The following is a 12,716-nucleotide window of genomic DNA, read 5'->3' as shown; positions in this document are numbered from 1 at the left end:
TCTTAACAAGAGAGGCTCTGATAGCACCACCTCACAATGAAATCTTGGAATGAGCCCAGAAGAGAATTGAGATATTGATAATTTCAACAGCTTTAGGTTATATTAATGACAGTCCACATACACAATACATTGAAACTAGTTAGTTGGATATGATAGCTGTGTAGATATTGCACCACAGAGCTTACTCTGGTGGGAAGTCCAAACTAACCAAAATATTGTCACTTGAAATGACCTTTTTTGCTTGTTTATGCTTGTTATTAATCACCAAATAACAACACAAGGTATGTAAACTAGGACTAAGCATTATGATTGGGTGACGACTTCCAGAATGCAGACTTAACCTCCAGCCAGCGCATAATAACAGCAGTGACATCGAGCTGTGAAACCATCAACTGCAACACAGGGTAATATAAAAGTACCCTGTTATTTGACAGATAAGATTGTAATGTTATAACAAACACAGAATGATAGCCTACAGTGACAAACTATTATAAATGAGTAGGTGTTAATAAGAAAGTTATCTTACTCTCTTACTCTCTTGCTGGCCAACACTAACGCTGAGGTTGATAGGTTGGCTATAAAAGAAACAAGACATAAACTAGAGACACCAGCCACTGCGTTGTTACGTTTGTACTCATGGGTCAGCCCACACCCATCTTCAAAGTACACTACAGACCTGTAAAGTTTCGTGACTGCTTACATGGTGGTTGTGCCTTTGAGCTGAAAAAAATCTTTCCACAGACTGACTGATAGACATATGGACACCTCAAAACTGCTTCTGTGGTAGTTCTGCTACAAAAGGTGTATCCAGGACCATATCTTGCCACAATAACACACACACACAGACTCACAAAGTGTAACTGGTTAAGTGCAGTAAAATTTACTTTAAATTGACTCCACTAACAAAGATAAAACATGGCGAAACAACAAGAACATGTAACAAGAGAATAACTTTCAAACTGTCAAATTAACTGTCAAAGAGACAAAACAATTGTTTTTGCTTGTCACCGTCATGAGCTTAAGCCTATTGCATTTTACATTGCATAAATAACCCTAGTGGCTAGTGGATACTTTTTCTTATTCACCGTTGGTTTAAGTCATTGCATATCCTGACAGTTCATCATGGCCTCAGCCTGCATGCATGTTTTTTCAGTCAACATTGCTGAACTAGAGCAGCTAATACTGCCGTAGCAAGAGCAAGAAGTTATTGGACTGCTGAGTGAGATGTCCCGTTAAATCCAAAATCCAAAATATTTCCATGCTGCTGATTTATTCCTGAGGGGAGTAAATATCCTCATTGTCTTTTTCTGGGCTTCTTGCCATTATCTGCTTGGCGCTCGCACTGTTTGAATGTTTAGGAAGAAGGACAGAAAAGGCGATAAGGACGTGACAGGGGAATTTTAAAACAAATACACGTCTAAAAATGTGATGATGACATAGATTGATGCTTTAACCTTGCATCAATCACACTGGACTGTTGATCATTGAATGAATATATTGATCTAGATCAATGAATTGTTACAACCCCACTGAGGGCTAGGTGTAAGATTCATCTCAAACAATGTCAACCTCACATTAAGAGTGACATAACTGATCCAATGACACTTAATGTCATAAACCTTCATAAAGACTCCTTCATGTTTTTGACAGGTATCACGTCAGTCTTATGCATACCCCTTCAAATAAAGTGTTTCCAAAATAGTTGATAGTGGACATTATTAATGATTATTTTGTCAAACTGCTCCTACTTCCAGTGTCAACAATGAACTTTCACACTGATGGTGGTGCCACCATCAGGCCAAAACATTAATTTGTACGCACATTTGCGTATGTATAAATTCAACGATCAACTCCCAATTACTCTGATCAAGTAATGGTAGCAAAATGATCAGTTTGTCGTCTGTTGCTTCTAACGCCTTAATATTGTTAGATATTATGAACATTGCAACCTCTAGAGGCCGCTATAGCATGAATTTAAAGTTAGTTTAATCAGCAATTTAACATCCATGTCTGCTCAGTAATATTTTAGCAGTGACAGTAAATCATCTAAAATCATAAACCCAGATAGTTTTTATTTGGCATTCATCTGTTGGGTTCAGAAAAGGCTGGAACTACCGATGGAACACATAAACTGTTGATGTCTCACGGTATTAAAATATTCTTCTTACCTGCCAGCACTACATTTTCCCCTTCCACCTTCCCGTGAATGTTGCTAGGCAAAACAGTTGCTTATAACTCACTCCTCCATGACAACACTGTAAATTATACCAGACCACATGTGCTGCATATGCTTTATGCCAGATCTCATCCAGATGCCATTGCTCCCTCTCTTTCTCTACCTCTCTTTCCATTCTTTCTTCAAACCCATTTGACAATGAGTGTCAAAGTCAGCTCAGACATCTTAACACAGCAGCCCCTGTACAACTGCCAGGCTGACACTGTTCTGTAATGGTTATATCTGCTATTCATTCCCAGAAGAGTTACATCAGTGACGAAATACCCGCTGTGTCTTTCAAAAAATACATTCACACTTTCACAGAATGTTTGACCAATGTGATAAGAGTGTGTAACAGCAAGCCAATTAAATGCATTGACTCATGCATCACTTAATATGAGGCATTTAGACAAAGAGGATAGAATCCATCGGTTTAAACCATTTGGTTGGTGGATGCTGTGTTAATCCCCTTGATCACATCATGAAACACACTATAATAGCTTTGCTGTCTGAAACAAGTAACAAGTGAAAGAAGTACGTTTCACTTTGAAGATTAAGAAAAGTTGTTCTTGCACAAGGTTCTGCATGAGGCCGGATATACACAAACAGAATATTTCTGATTCTAACCTCTGCCGCACAACTGACACCTAAAGCTCTCCACTGGCTCAAACAGGCTGAATATTTGCTGTTTGCTTTAGATGAAAGATCAGGGTTACAATAATGTGAAGACAAAGTGGACCCAAAGTGAACTCAACAATCTGTCAGCATCTGTTGCAAAACTTCAAGACTACTGCTAAATAATGTTTTGCTATGCACGGCTCTGTTTCTTCTAGTTTAGCTAAAACACATGCTGTAGTTGTTTAATTGAAGATAAACACAACCAAAGCAATTTAAACAAATGAGTCTCTATAGACTAAGGGCAGCCAGTAGAGTAAGGTTGTTAGCTCAGACAACAGACGGACCTGCTGGACAGCAGAATAATTTATGTTTTTTCTTTTATTATTACTATCATTTTTTTCAAACTCACAATTAAGTGGAATGAAAGTAGTCCAAATTGAGTAAAAACCACAGGTGTGTCCACAAAGCAAATCATTTGGGACATTCTTTCTTAGCTTTCCAAAATTTGCTATTTTATAAAATGGAGTGTGGGGGATGAATTGAAGAGTCTCACAGCATTAGGAATGAAGCCTCTCTGTAGTCTGGTGGTACGACAGCGGATACTTCTGTAGGTTTGCCAGATGGCAGCAGAGTGAACGGACTGTGGCTGGGGTTGCTGTTGTCTTTTAGTATCCTTTGGGCCTTGTGCAGACATCTCATTTCACAGATGTCACTGATGCTCAGTAGATGGGTACCAATTATGTTCTGGGCGGTTTTTATCACCCACTGCAGGGCCTTCCTGTCCTGAGGCGTACATGAAGCATGCCAGTTTTTGATGTTTCCATGTTTCCTGCTGTTTCTTGACAGCACACATTTTATCCAAAAAGATTCACCTTTGGGCAAGTTTGTCTTGATAACCATCCATCCATTTATAGTAACTTGTTTGGATCAAATTTGTGGTGGCAGCAGGCCACACTGTGTTTGCAGAATATCCACTGAATATTATCTCTCCAGCGTGTTCTGGCTGCTCCCTGGCACTTCCCTTGAGTCTTCCATTTGAATTTAAATAAATTACTCAGGAGGTAACTACTGAGAGTCTGACTGCTTTACAGCTTACAAGACCTCAGTGGTGCAGTGGTTTTTGTGTGAAGTCATGAGTCTAATGTTGAAAGTTGGGACATCTGCTTGACTGTATTCCATACAACAGAATGGTAGCTTACCTTGATGTGTTTTCAGGAGGTTTAAGAATCAACTTGACTGCAAAACAGTCCATATAACTTGCCATCAGTCTGTAAACTCAGCGCCATTGGTTCACCATAAAAGTCTCTGTGTTTCACAGGTGGAAAGATATAGAACACACAACACCTGCACCTGATTGTGTAGGCTGCATGCTCTCTATTTGGAGTCATTTGGATGACACAGACGTATAGCTGGCCCATGGCTGGAAAACCCCTCTGTGAAAAGGGGGATTTACAGATGTCTTGGTGACAAATCATGTTTTACTGTAATATGGACGTAAAAGACGCAAAAGTTGGCAGTCAGCACTGACCTTGGCAGTAACATGATTTCTAAGACATGTAACAAAAACCTGGGTTTCTCATAGGAGGTTAAAGGATTAAGAGAATCACAGGTAACACAGAACCCTGCCTTCTTGGCCATGTATACAGTGAACCAGATTTCTAAGGCTTTTTTTACATGCCTGTGATTGTGAATGATATAGACCCAGAAAAAGGTGAATGAAAGCAAAGAATACGATGTGTTGCTGTGTTGTACCTTAAAAAATTCCATCCAAAGTCCTACCAAAGAAATGAACAACACTGGAAAATAAACCATTAAATAAGTTGGTTTCCACAACCAGCTGGCTATTTGTACAAAACAACCAGCCAAACCTGTGCAGAGCTTGTCCTCTCACTGTGCCTTCAGTCCAGTGATCCAACCATAAATATGAAAAGTTCCGAAGGGGAGTGTTTCATTACTTTGCAGGTTTTACCAATTAACATGCTTCTAACAGCCTATAACATATGAACTTATAATACACTTTAAATATGCCAATGAAGGTTAAAAAATAAGGTAAGTGATTGGATAAGTTTGCAGACCAACTGTGTACAATCTATACTTTCTGTATAGCACATGTATACACGTTGACCACAGAACATCTTTGCTTGAACCTAGTTCGCAGTATTTTCTCTTCTGAGCACCAGTTACTATGGCTTGTATCCCATAATGCCTGGCACACTATGGTGGCCTATGTTTTACAAACCCCAGATCCAGACTACATCCACCATTAACACAGACCTCCCTTGAACTCCAGGAACTGTGTTTCCTCTCAAAAGGAAAAACACTTTGAGTCACATGGAGAAGAGAAAAGGGCAAACCTCACACTCCCCCGACTGTTTTCAGAGAGCTCTGGGTAAGCAGGGCGAGCAGGGTGAAGGAGGGGGAGATGATGAAATGGCTGCTATTAAAAGAATGATACAGATACTTGGTAGGAAGTAAAAGGTAAATATATTGCTGCATGACAGAAGAGTTTTCACCAGAATTCATATCTGTGTTTTATAATGTTCTGATGAGGAGCTTGGCTGGTGCTGATGACAGCACACGCTCCCTTAGAAATAGCCGATGCTAAGAGTCAGAGTATTTATGTTAACTTGGTGTGGGGTTGGCTGCTGATGCTGCTGCTTTTGTATGTCTCGTTTACACTGATTTGAAGGGAGTTACTGTATAATGGTAATAACCACACCAGTTGACCTTTTAATTACTCATGGGGGACTGAGGTGCACAGCCCACTCTGACTGGTTTAATACCCTTCATGGGTTTGTGCATTTCTGTTGAGAGTAAGGTATATGCTGCCTGCAGGGGAATGTAAATAATAATTAACCTCAACATGAGCCCTGACCTCAAAATTAACCTCATGTGGGCAAAGTGTGGGGTCTGCTAATTTTAATAGTCTTCAGCAAGGAAAGACATGAATGTGAAACGGAGATTCAAACCCACATTAAGGCTCGGCTATTGAAATCTTTAAAAGTCAAATAAAACTGACAGCAAGCTAAGCAAGTATTATGCATGACTGCCCGAGCCCATAAAGGTAATTCAGAGATTTACATACTAGGAATGATTTGGGTGAGGCATCTGGTGCAAATGCTGGTAAAGTATTTACTCAGAACCAGAACGATTAAATAGATTTATTTATGCCACGGCAGTTTAGTTCGGAAAGGCAAGGGGATTCGTCAAATAGGGAGCTCTTTGAAGTGAAGAGAAAACTGCAGAAATCTTCTCAGCAGCTGCTCTCTCCCTCTGCGCAGGTTAGGTAGAAGCCTGACTCTTTGAAAGGACTCCATCAGCCCACCGGAGAAAGCCAAAAGTATCTTTGGCACTCAGTACTTATTTTCATATTGTTGGCACTTCAGGGAAACCCTCAAGGTTTAGTCGAAAAACATTAAGAAGACTTTCATCATGACGTGTTTAAGATCCTGTGTAACTTAAATTCCACAAGTTTGCGTGCCACTCCAGAAGGACTCTCACACCGGCCAGAGCATTGCAAAAAAAAACAAAAAAAAAAACAGTTTGAGGAATTGTCATTAATAGGTTTTCTAAGTAAGGTGAAGCATACCTGAACAGTCGTCAAAAGACATCTGTCTACTCTATCAATCCTAGTTTAAATAAAAGATCAGCTTAATGAGATGAAAAGTAAACCTCGCTTACTTAATGACACTAAATGAATCTTTGTATCAGTTTGTCACATTGTCCTGGACTGCCAAAAGAGACTATTTTCACTCCATTTCTTCACAACTACTCCACAAAAGTAGAAGCCATTTCTGTTTGTGCGGCAGGTCTTGGGTCATTTATCATGACTTTGAATATGTCATTAGGTTTATTAGACTGGACCATTCTTTCTGTGATGTCCACTGAGGCCAATACTGAAGAAGCCTCAGCACTGTATTCCAACAATTCTGTTTCAGGCTTGTCTTACAAAGCTAATGTGAAGGATAAATGGCTGATTTATCCAGAGGATAACGCTAATGTGTAACCTGACCTTTTCTTTAACCATTTAGGGTAGTGGTGCCCAAACAGGTCAAAACCAAACACCTGCCTTATTGTATTGTTAAATAAAAGATTGCACTAGGATCCCAAGTTCCCCCCACTGACTGTCTTCCTGCAGAAGTGTCACCCTCACTCAAAAAATAAAACAGCATAAATGTCAATAACTGTTGGTACTGTTGCTTGGAGAAAGGGAGCAATTTGAAGACATCACTTTGGGCTCAAGTTGTGACATTTTATACACTAAACAATCAATTAATTGTGAAATCAATCGGCAGATTGATTGACAATAAAAAAAATTGTTAGTTGCAGCCTAATTATGCATTGAATTGAAGACCTGCCTCTAGCTTGTGTAATGGACAGAAGTCCTCTTGCTACACATCGGCTACCTGTTGCATAAGCTTTGTCAGAGTAGCCAATGAGCATGCAACTGACCCTTTGGTATGACTCAGGTTACAACTTGGATTGGCTCTGATTGGGCTAATGTGAGTGTTTATTTTCATTTGTATCACGGACATTTGTTCCTAACAATGTAATTGTATGACAATTTCTGCCACTAACTGAAAATCTGTTTTCTGGGAAGATTCTGAGTCATTTTTTTTCTTCTCTGTGGGAGGGAAAATTATCATTTTGGGGAAAAACATTAACACGGTTTCTTGTTTATGACTTGTGTCTAGCCTTTTGGAGGCGATGGCTGGTGTGACACCATCAACAACCGGGCTTACTGCCAATATGACGGAGGAGACTGCTGCCCTTCCACCCTCTCCACCAGAAAGGTACACAAACAGACATTTGCAGTGCAACACCTCCTGTCCGCCTTTATGAAGCAAGAGAAAGATTAATTTCATCACTTTTATAGCATCTGTTTTTGTTTTAATCATAAAAATATTTGTGGAGTATTCTTTTAACAGATATAATATAGCTGACAAATTCTGTCCACTTTGTTTAAAAGGTGGTAAAGTGTTGTAGAGCTTGCTTCAGGCTCACATCTTGCAATCAAGATGGAGCTTAGAAGCTGAAGCTGGATTCAAAGCCAGATTCTTCCTGTTTACAGTAGTAGAAATCCGTCTCTTTTGGCACGAGCGCTGTGCCGCTACGCAGGAGACTTGTACTAAGCAAACAAACACAGATCCCTGCTACTTTCCCCTCTCTCCTGTTAACGACTGCGCCTATTTAGTCTCCCTCATCTGTACTTAAAACAACAGAGGAGACTTGTGCCCTCCAGCGTTTCCACTCAAATGGTAAATAAGCAGGTTTTCACCACCCTGTGCTGCTATACACTTTCTCGCCTCTCATATCAAGCCATTGCTCTGATGCAGAAGTAACTATAGTAACGTAGGTAAGGACATAATATACCCAATGAGACTTTAAAGGTTTTAGCTGACGAGAAAGAAAAAAAGCCACTGTACTATTTTAGGTGGTGGTCCCCCAAAAAACACTTAATTGAAAGCATCCTTAGAGGAGGTGAAAATCACTTTTTTTTATTGCAGCTCTACAGTGTGAGTGGGCCCAAAATCTAATTGCCTTCAAAGATAAAAAACATCTAACGCAGGCCTAATCAGTTTGACAAATATGTTGAATATCTTGGTGTTTATCCATCCTAACATGCTCTCCCTGGTGGTAGGTTGTTCGTGCCTGCTACAAGATGCAAATGCATCACATTACACTAATTGGTCTAAATGATTGCTGTATATATTGGGTGGCTAAGAGGAATGGTATGAATAATAATGAGCAGCCAGTGGTGGAAACCAGGCCAGTCATTCCCTCAACTGCTTCTACATAAACACATCTTTTTTCCTATTTTTCTGTGCTTTCATGAGAACTTCTCCTCCATGTGGACATTTGGGAAGTAGCTCACCCCACCGCCCCCACTATACCCTATTTGGCTACTGTACAGCCACACATTCATGACACTCATTCAGGGGGCCCTGCCTATTAATTCCTATGGCCTACAGTTGGCCGAGCCTCGGCTGTCTCCTTCATGTCCGCAGCACACCATGACTCACCGGCAGCTCCTTCCTAAATGGAGAAGGAGTTCAGCGGGTCTGTAGCTGCCATCATAATAAATGAGCTGCCAGACTGCCACTAACTGCTCTTTTACAGGGGAAGGGGGGGGTGAAGGGTATGAGGGTTGGAGAAGCGAGGTGTCTGACGGTCTGCGGTTTAGTCGGCCACTGTAAAACAGCAGCTCAGCGAGCGGGGGTCGTTCTGAGGAAGTGAACTAAACCGCCGTGAGAGTCAGCATCCTGACTGCCACCCCGGCTCCAGCAGAGTGATGCAGCAGAGGGGGGTAGTGGAGAGCGCTGGATGGTGGGTTTTGTTTACAGAACTCTCTGTTCTATGTGGCTCCACTTGTGCAGGTGTAGGAAGTTACAGGTTTTTAACACAGCGTGACCCACATCACATCACCTCTCCGCTGGCACACAAGAAAAAACTTGGGAGTTGGAGTATTTCATGCAAATTAGTTCAATACTTATCGGCCATAAACACACATGAATGACAATAAGGTGAGTTTGATTTTCACCTCATTCTAACATGGCAACCTCACAAATTGTTCCAGTGTCTGGCAGGATAAGCCACCCGCATCTGAACAACATCAAATATTTGAATCGATATTCATATCTATTTATGTCTGGATCAGTCTGATGGGGCCAGCTGCCTCCTTTTTATGGAGCTCATGCAGTATTGGTTTTTTTTAGGGGATAGTTACAGCGATGACAAGGGAGGAGGGATACAAGAGAGATGATTCAGGTGGGATTCAGTCATCTGCCAACAAGAAAAAGCTCCAGAGGAAAAGATCTAAGCTGCCACACCATCTATGGAAACACACAATCTTCCTTTGATTTGTTAACTGGAGTCTGCGTTGTAGTCCGACAATGGGCCAAAGTAGTAAAAGCAGCAAAGAGCGAACAGAAGGAGGACAATGAGGACATGATTTTGTAGTGTTAGACTTGACATTTGGTTTTGATTGCGTGCGGGGTTGAACACATCACTTTCAAACCTTTTCTGGTCACATGAATTCTGTTCATGAATATGTTGCAGTAAACAGCAGGGAGGCAGCTAATCCAAGCACCCAGAAACAGCCAAAAGACTTGGCTTTTGTTTCTGTGGATGAGGCAAAAACAAGCCCTTTCTTTCCTTCCAGAAGTTGTTAGGAGGCATCAAAGGTGGAGGATTGGCTTGTTCTGCGCCTGCATCAATGAATCGAGATGAAGCTGTTAAGGAAACATTTAATGGCCGCGCCAATTCATCTTAAATGGGACTGCTGGCATTTCAAGTGAAGCTGGGCCTTGCGCAGCTCACTGAGAGCCCTCGGTGAAACTATTACCCTGCCATCAACCCCGTCTCCCTCCAAAACTGAGAGCAATCAGCAGTGAAGGCCGACAAGACGCTACCTCCCACTCTCCTTCTCGCCTTGCTTGCCGTCATCCTTATTTTCTTTCTAGCCTCCCACTCTCCTTTCTCCCTCTCCGTTTCTTTCTCTCCGTCTCCCCCTCACTCCTTCTCTCCAGGAGCGAATGTTTACATTTCTTGCAACAGACTGCTTCGCGGGGCACCAGAGTTTATTTTGCAACCTGTGGTGATGGCTCGCTTCCTAGACAAGAGCTGGCAGCCTCTTGTTGTTGATTCTTAACATGTGTTCATCCGTTCACCTCCACGGCGGTGCGTTCCTCCCTCCTTTCCCCCGAAGACCCTCAAGGTTTCTCGCCGTTCAAAGGCCACGTTGAACCATTTGACATTGTGCGCTTTATCGGCCTCAGGGGGCCCGTTGGAGGCCTCTTTGAAACTGTGAGGAAATACAACAAGTCCACTAAGACCACGCTCGGGTTACTAAGCGCTACTTACCTTTCAGCACAAACACAACGTAGAAGTGGGGGCTAAAGTGTTCACTAGCTGCTAGGTCACTTCAAGCAAATGTATTTTTTATTGTCTGTTTTTGCCATTCAAAGTCGTGCTCTTTGCTACAGTTGAAATGTAACAACCCTATTGGGAAGCCTCCTAAACTAGTGCATTTTTCAGTGACTCTGCTTTTACTGAAAGTCTTGATGTAATATTTCCTTTTACCCTGCTGCTTCTCATCCTTCTTTTCTAGACTTTGTTCCACCCACTTACACTGGAATAGGCCATATATGTGCACAGGATTTTATCAAATTCCATCAAAGACCATCTCAGACTGCCTTAAACAGGGAAACCAACCTAATGGAATGTGTGTTTTCTCGGTTTAGTCATCCATTAAAAATGACATCTGCACCAGACAGGCCTGAGAAGTCACATCTTGTGGTTTTGTTTGAATCTAGCCACAGATTGAAAGATCTATAGTGGCTTTTGGAAGCCAAGGGCTGAATGTTGTGCTTGTTTGCTGTCAGGTCATTCAGTTTGGGGCGGACTGCGACCAAGACGAGTGCACTTGCCGTGATCCGGATGCCGAGGAGAACAAGAGTAAAGCCAAGCACTTGCAAGGCAAAGGAGATGGAGCCGGAGGAGGAATGCAGTAAGATGGAGAGATGAAAGAGGCTGAACTTGTATTTAAGTCAAACCACAGACTATACACCACAACAAACAAACAAAAAATATTCAGTTTTTAACATTTGTAACACGAACAATGTGATTGAAGTCAGATTTCATACAAGAAAAAAGCCATTTTTATTTTATCATAAGCGATTTTACTGTCAACTAAAAGAGCACTGAGCAGAGTGCAGATCTCCACCAGGCGTTCCTGGGGGCATATGGGTGTGCAGAGCAAGCTGTGTGTCCAGTGTGTAATGAAGGGGAGACAGTATGCAGGTTCCAAAACACCAGTGATGTAAAATGCCAACAAAAGAATCCATCAACAGTAACGTGACGATTATGTATATTGTCCCGAGAGGAAACAAGATTCCAGACTGAAGCAGTTATTGATCGCTTGCCAGTTAAGAGGAGTGAGGAGTCAGTCAGCAGTCAGTGAGGGTGTAAAACAGAGCAGTTAAAACAGGTTTTTGCAAAAAATGTGAATCGCTGCAACCAAGAGATGCCCTGGAGCATACAGTCCTAAAGGTGAACAAAACATATTAGGCTGAGGGGTCCAGTAGTATGAGAGTTGAGCTCTGGACAGATACACACAGAGACACAACCAAATGCATGATCCCCTCCAGGCCTACGCCTGGCAGAGGTACAAAGCGTCACATGTAAGTTCTGGTGGTTTGAAAATGTGATTCCTTTGGTTACTTCCTGCACAAATCCAGCCAGACCTCCCGACATAAATATTGTATACTGTTTTCTCTTCCTATTAAGAGGTCAAGGGTTATCTGCACTGCTAAAGAGCAAAAATATATATTTTGTCTAACTGAGCAAACACTGAGTTGTAGTTTCAAATAGGGTTATACAGCAGTTCATCCACTCCTTTACAGATCAAGTCATCATAATTGGATCAAATCACCATTGTAAATGGATTCAAGTACTTTTCTTGACCTGATTAGTTTTTGGAAAAAGAAACCAAAAGAAGTGGCTGTGCCTGGAAACATGCACAGACCTTACAGTAAGGGCCGCTGCTACGACCTGTGTTTATTGTAGCACCCAGTCAGAAGAGAAACATTAGCATTCCAACCTATTTAATTCAAACTCAATCCAAAACTTGTACTGGTTCATTTTTCTCTCACTCATGTTGAATTGCACGTTCAACATTTCACTTGTCTGATGGCTATTCAAAACCAAATGAGGACTAGTCCAATAGAATCTAAGTCTGTCCCACTGCATAGAAACATTACTGTCCTCCTGGCAGACCAAAACAAATCCTCCTAAATACTAAAGTTGAGTTACATTGTGTATCGCACCGAAAACTTCTTTCTGACATGTAGCTGGTTAGGAATGTAAAAGGATACATATCTGT

The 12,716-nt window shown here is 41.5% G+C and overlaps 1 protein-coding gene across 1 annotated transcript in view; it reads left to right on the top strand.

Moving 5' to 3' along the window:
- pappa2 (pappalysin 2) overlaps positions 1-11,346 on the top strand; it is a 75,223-nt gene extending 63,877 nt beyond the window's left edge. The window contains exons 26-27 of the mRNA XM_073491615.1: positions 7,528-7,626; positions 11,218-11,346. Of these exons, the coding sequence (XP_073347716.1) occupies positions 7,528-7,626; positions 11,218-11,346 (228 nt within the window). The remainder of the gene's footprint in view (positions 1-7,527; positions 7,627-11,217) is intronic.
- The last annotated feature ends 1,370 nt before the right edge of the window (positions 11,347-12,716 follow it).

The sequence above is a fragment of the Pagrus major genome, chromosome 21 (assembly GCF_040436345.1).
Source record: "Pagrus major chromosome 21, Pma_NU_1.0".
Classification (NCBI taxonomy): domain Eukaryota; kingdom Metazoa; phylum Chordata; class Actinopteri; order Spariformes; family Sparidae; genus Pagrus; species Pagrus major.
The sequence above is the reverse complement of the archived record's forward strand: the minus strand, read 5'-3'. Positions and strand labels throughout refer to the sequence as shown.